This window comes from Gymnogyps californianus, chromosome 7 (genome assembly GCF_018139145.2).
Source record: "Gymnogyps californianus isolate 813 chromosome 7, ASM1813914v2, whole genome shotgun sequence".
Lineage (NCBI taxonomy): Eukaryota > Metazoa > Chordata > Aves > Accipitriformes > Cathartidae > Gymnogyps > Gymnogyps californianus.
This window is the reverse complement of record NC_059477.1, coordinates 35,841,398-35,856,826: the sequence shown is the minus strand read 5'-3', so window position 1 is coordinate 35,856,826 and position 15,429 is coordinate 35,841,398. Positions and strand designations below refer to the sequence as shown.

Below are 15,429 nucleotides of genomic sequence, written 5' to 3'. Positions count from 1 at the left end.
GATGAGAGAGGGTCTCCCATGGGAACCACGATGTCAGAAATAAAGAGTAATTTGTCTCAACAAAGCGAGAAAGTCTGTTTCGGAGCCAAAAACACAGGCATCAGCCTGCCTCTGATGCTGAAAGATGTATTCTTCCCAGAGCCAGTGGATTTAAAGGCTATTCCTCCTGCATCCATTTGACTTCCTAGGAGAACATGTACCAATAACTCCCAGAGGTGAAATGTGCTCTTGCTACCTCTAAATGATTTTCCCATTCATAGGTTTTGCTTGTGACAGAGAATAATGATTTGCCCTGTAGTTACGTTTGTCAAAAACAGAACATTATTATGTCAGTTGAGCAATGAACAGCTGTACTGATGAACTCCTCAGCAGTAAAAATTCTGCTCTCTCCCATTTAACTGAAAAAAGGTTCAACCCTAGAAGTAATAAATGGGAGGGCATGGGGGAATAAATGGAAGAAATTAGCAGAAGGCCAACAAACAGGTTAGTATATGAGAAGTGCCTACAAACTGAGCATTTTTCCAGAGATTTGCATGAAGAAGCTGTGTCTACTGCATATACAGTTGTGATAATTGTTTTGTGGATTCAATAACGTTATATTTCTTGTGTCTTCCTGAATATAAAGGTAAAATTTTCATCTAAGCAAAATTAATTTGGGGTATATCTACTTACAAAAATCAATAAATATTGTTTGAGCTTGCCTTAATGAAATCCAAAGCAAATGAAATCCAAAGTTTATGAAAATCCAAAGTTTATGAAACAGAGTCATGTCACTCTGTCTGGTGTTCCTGGTAATTAAAAAGATATCTGATTCTGTAAGGAAACTGGAGAATAGCACAACAGAATGGTGCAGGCACTTAACATTAAAGAAGCTCTAACACTGTTAGGCACAAGAGTATTAGTTTGAAAACAAATTAAAGGCATCCTAGATACTCCTACAGAGGTTTAATATTTTACCTAAAGTGCTATCTGCTCTTCATTACTCTCTTCTTCAAAGCTGGCACTTAGTCACAGTCAGCTGAAATTGCATTTGGAGAGGGGCGATAACTACACAAGTACTAAAGGCAGCCATAAAGTGTCAATAAATTGCATAAGCAAGAGGCTTCAGGTGTCTGCGAGCGACACAAAGATGGATTGTCCTACGTCAGAGAGTTTCTTAGACAAAGCTTTGAACTAGATAGGAAACCAAAATTAGACTGTAATGGAGAGATTCCATTCTCAGTGGACATTCTGGTTGGGATACTAAATTAATTTACCTTGTCCAGGGTGTACAGCCTCATCTGTTACATTGTAGGGCTATAATGCAGTTGTCAAGATGTACTTGTACTCTTATAACTTTGTTTTCTGTATCTTACTGGAGCACACTGCTTATGTACAAAGCATAATTCAAATAGACTCAGAATAATCTTTAGCAAAAGAAGAGCAGAATACTGGTTCAAGAATAAAGAAGAAAACATGGAGGATTGTGGATTTTTCCCCCGACATGAAAATGTTAGCAATTTCTAATTTAGTTCTCTGTATTCAATTCACCAGATGCTAATGGCATAACAGGAAGGTTAAGTAGCTTACTTGCTTTTTCTTTGTCCTTCTTAATCAAGGGGAAGTTAAATGAGCTTTTTCCACCCATAAGATATTTCTATTTCTTCTCATATTTTAGGAATGCCAGCAGAATGTGAAATCCAGTATACCTGTCTTGAAGTGCCAGAGTCAATTAAATATGACAGGTCCTAGCCGCCTGTATCCCCGGAGCAGCTGCAGTAGTAGTGAACTCTCCCTCTCAAGTGCTTGCAGTGAATATTCCAGTGGTTCCTCCTACACTTGGAATGATGGAAAGACATGCAGCAAAAGTGTAAATCAAATTAATTTTCTTCATTTATTAGCTTAAATTCATCTGAAACAAGATTAATTGAAAAGCTGCCTATTTCAGAATTTTTTTTTTTCACTTTCTTCTCTCTTTTATATTTAAAACAGTTGTCACTAAACTCAGTAAGGGTTCTCTCCCCGATGTCTCCCTCCCTCTCACTCTCCCTCTTTTAATTTTTTTTTAAACAATTCCTTTATCACTCCAATTTGCTCACAGTTTCCTCATTTATTCTGACATTTATTCTGTCTTTCACAATCCAAGTTGTTGTTCTTCTTTATCTTAATCCTTCCATTCATATTGTTCTTCCTACAGGTTTTAAATGCACTGCAGCCTTCACACCACTATGAAATCCTTTATTAAAAAAGAACATTGCTATTAATAGCAATGGATGAAATGTAATGCCCTATGCAACTCCTAAATCTCATTATTAAAATGGTAACACTTTTTATTAACAGCACTTTATTTTGTTTTAACAGTCATCCGTGAGCTGGGATAAAAGAATAAGCATTGGTTCTTCGCTCCCAAGCAACCTCTCAAGTCCTGCAGATGATCTACCTCCAACTCGTATCAAGGAAAACCATATCTTAGAAGGGCTGAAGAAATTACAGAAGCAAAAAATATTACTTGAATCACCTTCAGTAATATCAAAATGGGGTTACAAAGATTGCATGAACTCTAATGAGGGAATATATTCCCCTGGAGTTAAATGTGGCAGCCATAATGAACAGACTCATTGTAAGCCAGTGGAAATAGGAAGTATTTGCATGGAACATAACAAAACTTTCTCTTATGATTCAGATTCGCATGATGATGCAGATGACGACTCTTCATCCTTACTGTTGCTGCAGGAAGTACCAAGCAAAGACTGCAGGACCTATTGTAACAAATTAACTCACAGCGTTTCTGACAGTCTCTTTGACTGGGATCCTAATAGGAAACATTTGCCAGAAAGAAGTTCGTATTTTAATTCCAAGGAAAGACCTGAAAAATTGACTAGTTTTGTCAGTGGATTTCAGGCAGAAGTAAAATTGTGCACCAGAGCAAAGCTGCGTGAGTTACAGTTAAATCAAAGCCATGCTAATACAGGCTGGAAGGACCTTAATTTTCAGCTTTCAGATACTGATGACAATGAAGTCTTGGATGAATTGCATATAGAAAGCAGTGATGAGAAAAGTCCATCAGATTTATCAGCAACTCCTTTTTCTGAGAAGTACACAAAGACCTCTGACATGCTCAAAGTCACGGAGAATTCTCAGTTTGTATCTACTGACAAAGAGGAAAAACAGATATCTGCTCACTCAGACATTAGGCCAAAGACATGTAATTTCATTAAACAACAAAAGGTTATAAAAAAGACCTCTTCTGAAGAGTGCATTACTGTAATATTTGATGCTGAGGATGGTGAGCCTATTCAATTCAGCTCACATCAAAGTGGAGTTGTCACTGTAACAAGAAATGAAATTTCAATCAACCAGCCACAAACTAGGTCCAGTGCAGAATATACTGAACTTATACCTCAGGGAATAACTGATTTGCAGACAGGAACCAATGCTAGAAACTACACTGCTTTAGAAAGACCTGAAGATGAAACCGAGAAACAGACTCTTGAAGATAATACAGGGAATAAAAATACAGTTGTCCCCGTGACCTGCAGTGAATCTTCACACTGTGGAAGAGTTACACTGCAAAATACACCACGACAAAAACTAGTGAAGCCGGTGTATGATGTATCATACAAGGCCAATTCAAGCTCCACTGTGCATGCAGGAATCACTCAAAAGCCAAACTTGACTAAAATACCCAGCAGAGGTAAATTTTCTCCACAAAAAAATGCGATGATGGAGAGTGAGGAGGCACCTGTAGCTCAACCGGTGGGCCCTGCAACCCTTGAAAAATCACCTGCTCTGCCACCTGTAAAGCTTTCAAGGTTCAAAAAGGCACAAAGTCCACCTCGTAATTGTGACTCAAAAGTCAACTTTCAGGTTCCAAAGTCCCCTGCCCACCCCCTGCCCGGCTTGAAACGTCCAGGCAGAGGCAACGGGTCAAAGTATCCAAAGAGTCAGAGTCCAGCATCACCACTGTTGCCTCAGCATCTTATAGAGCCCAGTGACTATGGAGAACCTCCAACCAGAGACTTTCATTGTGATTTAGCAACTGTAGAAGCCCGATCACCGTCCCCACCCCTTCCTCCAGGCAGGTCAACATCCCTGTTGATTCGGCCTAATTATGCTCATTCACCACCTGTAGCGGTAAAGTTAGGAGGAGCTGGTCCCAGTGAAACAGCAAAAAATATACTGAAATCATCACCATTAAAAGGAACTGTGAACTCTGGCTTTCATAATCAATTTAGTCATGAAATGCAAGCAAAAAATGTATCTTCTGGGGCCAAAATTGAATTACCTTACCTTCAAGAAAATGCAGAAGCAATTACGCAAAATAAATGTGTATCTCAGCAACCCCATAGTGCATGCCAAGGACTTTCCAAAGTTTACACAAAGCAAATCTGCCCAAAAAACCCTAATCAGCTGGGTCTCCACAGGAATCATGAATTTTCCAACACAGATTTTCAAACAGCCATGTCCTTTTCTCTAGGTTGTCCGTCATTGGAAACAACTTCTTCACAAGACGCATATTCCAGCAAAAAAGGTATTTCCAGTGACAGTGGGGTGGATCAGCCACAAAAGATGCCAAACAATGTCCCTGCAACTCCTCAATGTCATACAACAAGCACAAGTGAGCCTTTACTGTCTCAGGTAAAAGATTCCCCATTGTCAACACTGTTTCATGGTAGTGACACTGCACATGCTACCCAAAACTCTAATGAGAAAGGAATGAAAACCCGTCTCCCTGTAGGACTGAAATTATTTGTCAAATCTCCCCAACTTCTCCGAAAGAGCTCTACTGTACCAGGGAAGCAGGAAAAAGACAGTATAAATGCAGCTTCCAAAAGTAATGTGAGTTCAAGTAAGTACAAGCAAAACGAATCTGTATGTGTAACCACCAGAGGTGCGACGGATACTGAATTAAAAGACTCTAAGTCTGATACCGAAGTAAAAAATAATTTTACTGTGGGATTTAGTATGGATACAGCATCACCTCATTCACATGAAGACTGCAACTTGGTGGTAGACAGAGTAGACGGATTAGAAAACAAATTAGTTAAGAGATCTGTTTCTTCTAGCAACAAGTCGCACTTGAAGCCAGCTCTGGGCATGAATGGAGCAAAAGCTCGTAGTCAGAGTTTTAGCATTCATACAGGGGAAAAGCCATCTGCCCCTGTGACAGAAGGTCTCGGAAAAGTACGGACTCAGATTATTACAAACACTTCTGATAGAGGAAATTCTCTGACAAGGCAGAACTCAGCCATGGAAGGACTTCAAATCAGGGCCATTCCTGGGTCAGCACTGACACCAGAGACTCTTTCATATACTCCTAAAACCCCAGAAAATTCTTATTCTAGACAAGATTCTCTTGGAAATATGAGTAGTTGCAATAGCCAGCATGGAAGCCCAAGCAAACTGCCCTTCAGATCACCTTCAAAAGTAGACTTGTTTCACAACACTTCAAAATGTGATGGAAACAAACCATTTTCTCAGAAAGATGCACGCAGTCTATCTGTCCAGAGTGAGAAAAGCACTGAAAGTTTTAAACACGAAGCTATAAGTAAAAAAAGTGTTCTGCCAGCAGAATTGGAGTTAGAAGCATCAGCTACTGTATCTTCCAAACAAATGTCATCATTTCAAAGCTCAGATGGAATAAAGTGTCCTCATAAACTGGAAGCAACAAAGTCACAAAGACAGCAAATGTCTTTAAAATTAGCAGAAGCCTCCGAGAAGGTTACCGATGTTTTGAGTTTACCGGCTCTACAACCTACAATAGAGGAGAAAGTCATGTTATGCATCCAAGAAAATGTGCAAAAGGGTCAGGGACAAACCAAATCTCCCACTGCAGAGACTAAGCAAAAGACTGGGCCGTCTATAGCTAGTTGGTTTGGCTTTCGAAAGAGTAAGCTCCCAGCACTGAGTAGCAGGAAAAGTGATCTTCCTAAAACAAAGGTAGAAAAAAAAGATGCAAAAGTTTCAGGATTTGGAATTAAGCAGGCAAAATTAGAGAGAAGAAAAGAAAAAAAGAAAACTGAACAACACTGTGAAATAGAAAATGAAATTAACAGGAAAACAGACAATGGTGACATTTTAGGTGATGTCATGGAGAGCAAAATTATGAAACCTTCACAAGACATGCCTGGTGAGATTGAGTGTGAACGAGTTAAAGGTTCCACCACAGCTACATACTCACCAAAAGACAGTTTTATGAAAGAGCTTTTAAACAGGTAAAACTCTGGAACACAATTTGGGATGTGTTGTTGTACACTGTAGTTTTACAGATGCTCAGATGCTGAGTTCAATCTATATTCCTTTTAGACTAAGAATGCATAGTAGCACTCAGTAGATACACTATCAGGACTTTAATCTCTACAGGAAAAAACATTAATAATGAGATGATAAATTTTGTTCATGTTACTTTGTTAACCAAACCAATGGCCTTTGAAATTAAAGAATGGCAAGTTACATCCAAGTTGATAGAAATTCAAATGATTCCAGAAATCAAGAATTTAGGCAGATGGTGTGTAAAGATAGAGGGGAATTAGGTACATGTTTTAATGTATTCCATCTTCATGTATTGTAACCAGCAAACATATACTTGGTAACTAGTCAGAATTAATTACATTTCTAGCTACCACAACCTTCGGTCACAGAAGAACTTAGCAATTGCTATACTGTGTTTTCACATTTGCCCCACAGCAGTCCCAAATATAATATAAATCATTATATGTGAAAGACTAAATTGATATACTACCTGAAATTGCAAGTGACAGATTTGATCAAGGCTAGTTAGAAACATTTATCACTCAAAGGTCTAGAGACAGAAAGATACAGAGAGGTTACTTTAAACATTAAAGGAATGGAAAAGTAGAGTGATTGAAGAAGGGCAATGTAATTTATCAGAGGAATCACTCTCTACCTGCAGAGTTGATAAGAAAGCAGCTCAGCAGACAGAAAGTGGATCAAATAATGTTTCCTACAGGAGTGTGTCGAAGGGCAGCTCCCAGGGCTCCTCTCTTCACGGCAACTCTATCAGCTCTCAAGGAAACCACAAGAAAAACAGCAACACAAAAGCTGATATGGAAATGCAGAATCAGACCCTGGTAAGTGCTTTAGTACCTGAAAACATTATTACCTTCTTTTTAACTTCTGGATGTGTTCCTTATTGCCAGTACAGACAAACAGGATAATAACTGTTTATATATGATAGAAAGATTTTGTGTAGCTAGAGAATTGTGAATTAATACAAAAGTTGGCAGCTTGACTATAGGCCAGATTATACAGCTAGTCGTGAAGATCCTACTGCTTCTGCTGGCAATTCAATTCTAGTGGAGATATATGCACAACGATGCTATAATCATACTGTAGTAGAGTGAAATAATAGGACTTTTCTTTTTTTTCATTTTTTCCCCTTTCCCTGAAAATTGCATGCCAGTGTTGAACATTCCTCTGAACATTATAGAAATCATTAAGCCTAGAAAGTGCACTGCTGATGGGGAAAAGGCAAAGTATTTGACCACGTTTGGGAATATTTGTCACTTAAGAGCAAGTCTTTCAAAAGCAAAAACATACATTTGACCCATGTCTCTCTTTGTACCATGGAAAATCTCCCTGTTAATGCCCTGTAGTTAGTTTTATGCTTCAATAAGGTACTAACAATACCTGATACTTTAATTTACCCAGAGAGTAAGAATGTTGCAATTTAGACGAAAAATCATTTTATTTTCTGTTAGCTGCTAGATTCTGGTTCTTGAAAGGTTATGTGAGTGGCTAACTTTTCTGCATCAAGAAGTGTACACACAGAGTCTAGGATTGTAGCCTAAAGTCAGACTGAATGGGTGTCCTTCCTTGTGAAGCTTCTAATAATTAACCTTAGAGTTTAGTGAGCAATTTCTTGCCTAGCAAGGGCCTTTCCCATGATGTTTTGAAGTCCAAGCACCAGGAGAACAGAGATGCTTTAACCCGATGAGCATTCTTTTCTCATTTCTGCTAGCGGTCTTGACCATATTATCATGATGATTATTAACAATAATCACAATTTTCACAAAATAGTCTGAAGACTTGTGCCAAATATAATACTGAACATGAAATTGAGGCGATTACTTTTGTTGTTCTGAAAAAACTGAGTTATTGAAGTTCAGCACATGCAACTATTTCATCTGAGAGAATTTGAAATACAAATTCTTTGGGATGTGTTTCAAGGGTAAAACAAATTTCAGAAAGCTTCATAATGGGAACTGGAAAAACTCATAGCTTAGTACTGACGTTTAAGATGCTTAAGGTTAAAGTATCCCAAACATGGTTTCAACTTCAGGCAAATTTTTTTTTACTTTAATGCAGATGTCTTTCTGAAGAACATCTGCAAGGTCATTTTTTAAAACTTACAAGGAACATATGCAGAATGAATGTGTTTGAAAACTTTTTCCTCCTGACTCCTGTGGTATCATCTCTTCTTTGAAAATGTAGATGTCTCCTGCATTATAAAACCACAAATTACAAGCATATCTAAGGCTGTCCTTGTAGTGTCACTGAAACGAAAGAGAGAGAATGAAAGTCTGGAAATGTGCAATATGCAGGAAATTCAATCCAACTGATCTAGAACTTTGATAGCAAAGCAGAGCCCCTTATCAGAGCCACTCAGTTTAACTATGGCCCATTTAATATGGTCCTGACAGCTTAGGGTGTATCTTCACTGTACAGAAGTACAAAAAACTCTACACATTGCTTCTGCAGTTTCTTTCTAACTTATTATTTTCTAATGCTGCAATAATTTGCTGTGCTTTTTGTCTGTCATTTTGTGAAGTCTTTCTAAATGCAGCAATAATAGTCATTTAGGACTTTATATCTTCAAGAAACACACTTCGTTTTATCAGGGAACTACAAAGATTGTCCTTAATATACATAAATAATGGAGAAATGCTAATTATACTATTTAGTTTTTAAGGACATGTTAGTCATGGGAAAAGGTGTTACCTTTCCTATGCCATACACTCTTTGTTCGCTGGGAATCAAAGGGGGTTTTTTATATTGTTTTTGAAGATTAGGTTACATTATATGCTTCATCTTTTTGAGTTTCATACTGTGTTTTTTGTGGCACTTAATTCCTGAAAGAAATATCTAGTGCCAAAAGACTGAGGACATCTAGAATAATGATATTAAAAACGTGCTTACGGTTTTTAATGCTAACTTATGAAAGAGATATACCTTAGATTCCACATTATGTGATATTTCATCTTGTCCTCCAAACTTCTACAAGAAAAACAATAGAAAGTCTTTAAATTCAAAGTTCATGCATCTTATTACTATCATTTCCAGTTATTCTTTGGTGTCTGCTTACTTTGAAGCAGATTGCAAAGGGCTGGGAGATAGCTGTGACTGAAAACAGTTACATGCAGTAGAATGGCCTGTTGTGCATTTTTTTGCTTTTAAAAAGACAAAACGAATGCTTTTGGAGAAAACAGCATAAATCTTTTGAAAAGCCCTAAACTAAGAAGATTTTTTTTCTTTTTTGAACAATGCAGAGGGCATTCAGTCATACGGATTCAGTGCGGAAGCTGCTGTATTTCAAAGCTGCGTATCATGTATATACTGTTTCTTTAAATCCTGGCTATAACATTTTTTAACATTAATTTTCTAGCAAGTTTTTCCTTTAAAGCTTATTTAATTTTTGATGATTAAATCTCTTCTCTTATGATGTGCCAGGTAGAGACTTGGGGCACTATTATGCCATAACATATGCACCAATTACCTCTGATTTCTGTTCATGCAAAGAACGTTATTGCTTGACTGCCACTGAATTTATGGAAAAAGCAATGTTCCACCAATGGCGGCCTTGTGCATTCACCTTCAGAGGGATACGCTTCCCGTTAGTGTTCATCAAAAAAGCACTTTGCTCTAAAGGCCAGCCAACAGAAATACATAATCCTTTAGCCCACACCAAGGATATTCCACATTCTCCAATACTTTTTCATGTCCTTGGTTGGAGCTTAAGGTGAGATAGAATCATTTTTGTGCTGCACTGCTTCATTTCATCTTTGTGATTTTATTATAGCCCAGTGTAATTTAGAAAAGCCACGGGCTTTACTTTTTGAGGTGGAAGTGTGGCACCAAAATCAAGACACCAGGAGTTTTGTATAGCACTGTCTGTCTGCAGTCTGTGTGTCTGGGGAATACCCGGAGATCTATCCTAATATTGTGAAATGTCACATCAGCAGCAAGCCACAGACCGCCATGCAGTCTGCAAATGTGAGAAATTTTTCTACCCGTAATTCAATGCCAAACGATCACATACTCCCCTCTTCATTTTCCATAGCCTGAAGAGCGTCATTTCAGAAGAAAAAAGATGTAATCAAATCTCTGGGATTAAGATACTATAAATGCACTTTTATAAATGTAGAGAGCGAGTCTTTCATGTCTTACTGAGGCTAGTCGCAAGAGGTCAATAGGGCTACTTGTTTAAGCCAGACAAGCAGAATATATACTATGATCAAAGATATGTCATGCAAATGATGATAAATTCTACTGGTTTAGATTACAGAACATATTTAATGTTATTGCGAATGTGCTGTAAGTAGTTTAAAACAGCAGAGAGTGATTAACAAATAATTTAAGATCTCTGAGATACTGAAAGTAATTTTTTCTGCAGTGCTGACTTTCCTCCTCTCATCACCCTGGAAGTATCTTCATTCCTGTTTGATTTATATAGCATGGCAGAAAAATATGTCCCTGGATCTGAATTATGGCCGCTGATGGCATGTAATGGAGGGGGTTTTCACTGTATGCTAGAAGATACTCAGATTATATATACACTTGGGAAATAGGAGTGCAGAAGAACAGAGCAAAAATATGCCTTCATCTGAAAAATAGAATATCTAGGGGATTTGAATAACACATACTTGAGTAACACATACAGACTGTTAGTGTGCACTGCATTCTTAAATGAAGTTTTTCTCTCTGTTTAGCTAATAAATGCTTTTAAACAGAGGTGGAAACAAAAACGCCAAAGTTCAGTGTTTGCAAACTGAACCACATCACATATTACAGTCACATTTTTTTTAGCATAGAACCAAAGCATGGTATTTCTAGAGAGAAACAAATAAGAGGTCAGGAGAACTGAGCATAATTTTTTTTTTTTTTTAATGCAGAAAAAGACTTTTCCTTTTGAGGAATTGCATCTTCCAAGGGTATTTTTTGACTGCTGCATATTGTGACTTTGAATGAAATGAAAGTTATTATCCTCAGATATCATTTATAGAATTAGACAGGCTATATACTTGCACTCTTAGCTGCCCTGTAGCTTTCTTTACTCTGGTTTATTTCTGAAAAGATATTCTGTAGTTACCATGAAGCAACATAAACAGAGTCACAGATGTTCTTCACTTTTGTTGTTGTACTATGTACAGGCTAAAGTAGTCACAGAAAACCTGCAAGAAGAAGAGGAGGACACCATGACAAGGACTACATGTCAGAGTCATGTGATAGGTACAAAATTATATTTTACACTGGATTTTATTGCTGTCTCAGTTCTTGGAAAAAAACATGTTTTATTTTCATTACTTTATTTGCTTGCCCACCTAATGTCAGCTTTAGCATTCATTTAGCTCTGTTCCTGGATAGCCAGATTTCACCAACTATAGAAAAGATGAGTACATACCATTACCAAGTGTGGATCAATGCAATGCTTGACAGAAGGGCTTTGGAATCTGGCTATGAAAGATCATTTCAGCCTCCAAAACTAGTGGATTACATATAGTGGCTTAACTTGAGCGTTATTGTGCATGATACTTTCAGTGGGAATAATACTGATATACTGTAACTCTGTCATCTGGCCTTGAATTAGTAAAATTAAGAATAAAATTCTGAATAGTAGAATAATTACTGTGATAAGCTAAACCAGAAGGAGTAGCATACCAGGTGTCTGTTCAGAAGACCTTAGAGCTGTTATTGAAAATAAAGTTGCCTTTGCTCTACGCTTTTCAGGAGGGTAGCACCATCTGCCCTGCTTCTTGCATGTACTAATTTTTAACCTCAGTACATGTTAAAATGTCTAATAGGCAATGGAGGACAAAACAGAAGTCTGTTTGGGATCTATATTAGAGCAGTATGTCACCAATATAAGGAACTGACTCTGAATGAAAAAGATTCTCCTTTAGCAAGTTCCTTTTGCAGGCAGAGGCTGCAGCAATAGTTAAAATCTGATTCAGTGTTTTCAGGACACTGTAAGTGATTTTGCTAGCCAGGTCTTTCATTTCACTAATACTGTCAATCCAGTGAGTGGGGCTGAACAGAGGTATCATGTCGAAACACATTTCTCTTTGGGGTAGCAGGAAGATGTTTGCATGCTTTATTGACTTGTACATCCTTTTCAGTCCCAAATTCAGCCAAATAAACTCTGGCTGTCTCACTTACAGAAAAGATCCCTAAACTCTTCCCTCTCTAAGAACCCAGCCATAACTTGGCTCCATTACAGCAACTAAATAACAAGAACTTTGAACAATGCAGTGTAAGATTCTGAGGGAATTCTGTGAGTGGGTAGGCACTAGCCCCTGAAAAGAGAAATACAGGCTCCTCACTGTGAATAAAGGACTTACTTTCTGTTACTAGAAATTGCCCAAAAGAGAATAACTCACTTAACGTTGTTCAGAATTATTTTTCCTCAGACTGAAATAATTATTTTGCCTCCGCCTCAAAATTCTCAAAACTTTTACTTTGAATTGATGTGAAATGTTTGGGTTTAATTTTTTAATCCAGATACTGAACAAGAAAAAACAGCTATTTGCAGAGCTTTTTTCTGAAAAGACTCCAGTGCTTCCTTGGTGTTCATCAGTGTAATTGGTGGTTGTGGCTGAGACCTAATTGCTATATATTTCAATATATTACTTTGTTATTGGGTCCTGTAATATGTCATGCAGGTGGCTTTTGAGGGTGTTAATGTTTTGCTCCTCCCACAGGCACCAAATCTGAGTCTCTGACAGGACATAGTGGTTACGGAGCAGGTTGGTTGGCATTCCCCAAAGTCAGACTTCAGTTGTGCCTTGGGTTCACAAGGCCCTCAGTTAGCTGGGAGAGGTCATCACTGTGGGTCCAGCCCTCCTGTGCACCAAAGTCCTTTTTTGCAAAGAAAAGGCCTTTTTCTTCCCCTTTTTCAGGGGCTGATGACATAGGTAAAGTGACAGGTAGGTCTGTGGCTCAGGTCTGTACAAGTCCACAGTATGTAGTGCTACAGAGATGCCAGGGCGTGCTGCCCTTGGGAAATTCCTATGGCTCGTACAAAGACCTTTCCATCATCTGAATTACACCAATTGCAAAAGCATCTTCTTTTTCCTAGGCAATGCCGTCTCTTAAAGGCTCAACACAGGATGCCAGCTATCCCTATTCTGCCTTGTCAAACTATCTATAGACCGTCTATAACTCAAGGAGTTTGCTCTGAGGATCTAGTTGTTAATGTTAGGAAACTTTGATGATGGGAGACATTATGTGCAATAGGTAGTATTGGCACAGTAAAAATAATAGAGGTCTAAGCAAATTTGTTAACATTAGCACAGTGAGTCCTAATGCAGAATGTACTAGTCATTACTTATTTCAGCAGGACAAGCCCAAGCCTGGGAAATTAGAAGCATGGATCTAAGTGCACTTCCTGAATACTCCTAAATCAGTGTCGTGCTGTGTTTTATTCCACTCTCATCAGGCTATGTTTTATCTTACATTGGTATTTTTGCTACTGTATGTCCGCATTGCTCTTTGTTGATAGCAAGCTTTCCTAGGTCTCGTTCAGATTCTTTTACCAAATTCCTTGATAGAGGTTCTGGCATTTTTCTGATACGAAGATTTTCATAGAAAGATACTGATTTTTATCAAGACTGAAACTCTGTGCAGCTTTAAGAAAAGTTCATTTGGAATATTTCCCACATCAGCTTGCAATTTTTAGTCAAAACAATACACAAGGAAGAACTTGTGAAGATCATAAAGAGCTTGTTGGTATGGAGAATTACCTGAGATGTGAGAGTACCACATTCGGCTTTCTTTGTTATCAACTCCTAAGCTTCTGGTTGTCAGAAGCAGAAGGGAATAATACAGGAAGGATGGCTCTGTAAATGCTATGCCTCGCTACCATCAAGCATATGATAGTGAGCCAGGTCCTTAGTCTGATCAAAGAGGGCAGTTCATGTCCTGGTGGAGGCTTTTGGTCTGTTGTTTTCATGGGACAGTTTCACAGTGTTAGGGGTTCTTCCAGAACAGGAACATCTTTGAAATCTTGAAAATTTCAGTAGGCTGTAAATTCATTTCTTACTGCATTCTTCACCATCATAAACAGTTGTTTTAAGAAAACAAAGTTCACTGTGGTTTTGTAGCTGTACTTTAATAACTTTATTCTACTGGTTTTGAATTAAATTGTTAACAAAAGAGAGCTGAATGTATAGAAGATGTAGAAGGGCTATGATTAAGCAGGGAAGATGTTCTTTACATAATAGGAAAAACATGTGTTGCTGTAGTTGTCACTGTAAAATACCTAAATTGACATCAGTTCTGCCCAGTTAGCTAATAAACAAGATACATATAACTGAACAGTCTTCAAGGTTGGTATCATGTAAGACAATGCTGGTTCATCGCTTTCTAATAATGAGAGACTCCTGGGTGTGTTAAAAAATGTGTAAAATGCCAGTTGCTAGGTTTTTAATTTATTGTCAGTTGTTGATCTAAACAAATTTAAGTATTTTGCTGACTCTTTGGATTTGCTAAATTGAAAGACTACAAGAATGCACAGTAATATAAAATATCCCTTCTAGTATACCTGTATCTCAGGAACACATGATCATTTCCATGTGAAGCAATCATTTATATTGTGCTATATTGTACTTAAACATATATTTAAAACATTTAAAAAAGTTTTAAAGCAAAAAGATGTTATACCCTGGATGCTTTTGCTGTACTGTCAGTGAGGATGCCAAATGTGGCCCTGGCAGCACAGATGCTACCTGTGCTCCCACTTCACACAGATAGGAGACCTGAGAATCCACGAGTATCACTTTCAGGTCCAGCTATCTTCAGAGCTCCTTCCTCAAGCCCTTTGCAATAAAGTAGTTGGGTTTTGAAAGAGTGATGAAGTGGGAAATGCTGAAGTACCTAGTAAGAGGAAGGACATGATAAAAAGGTTGACTTTCCCTTCATGTCAGGAGAGATTCCCCAGCTCAGACAGGTACAGCAGGGTCTCCAAATATTCCTGTAAATAAAATTATTTTATTGAATGCAAAGATGATGTGTCAAGCTCCTGACAGTATTGCTCCCATGTAAACATTAAAAAGCCTTCATTTTACAAAGAAAAAGAATTCTGTTTCCCCCAAGGGAGTAGAAGTGTCAGTGTTTGTCTTGAATTTCCCCATTGTCACAATGGCCAAAAAAATTACAAGACAGTTACAAATTACACCTTTACATAGAGAAGTTAATAATTGGACGTCTTGAGAA

General features: G+C 37.9%; 1 protein-coding gene across 1 annotated transcript in view; it reads left to right on the top strand.

The window, feature by feature from the left end:
* The window catches only part of NCKAP5 (NCK associated protein 5), a 407,543-nt gene that overhangs the window by 341,300 nt on the left and 50,814 nt on the right, over nucleotides 1–15,429 (top strand). The window contains exons 14-15 of the mRNA XM_050899634.1: nucleotides 1,658–1,849; nucleotides 11,370–11,448. Coding sequence (XP_050755591.1) covers nucleotides 1,658–1,849; nucleotides 11,370–11,448 — 271 coding nt within the window. The remainder of the gene's footprint in view (nucleotides 1–1,657; nucleotides 1,850–11,369; nucleotides 11,449–15,429) is intronic.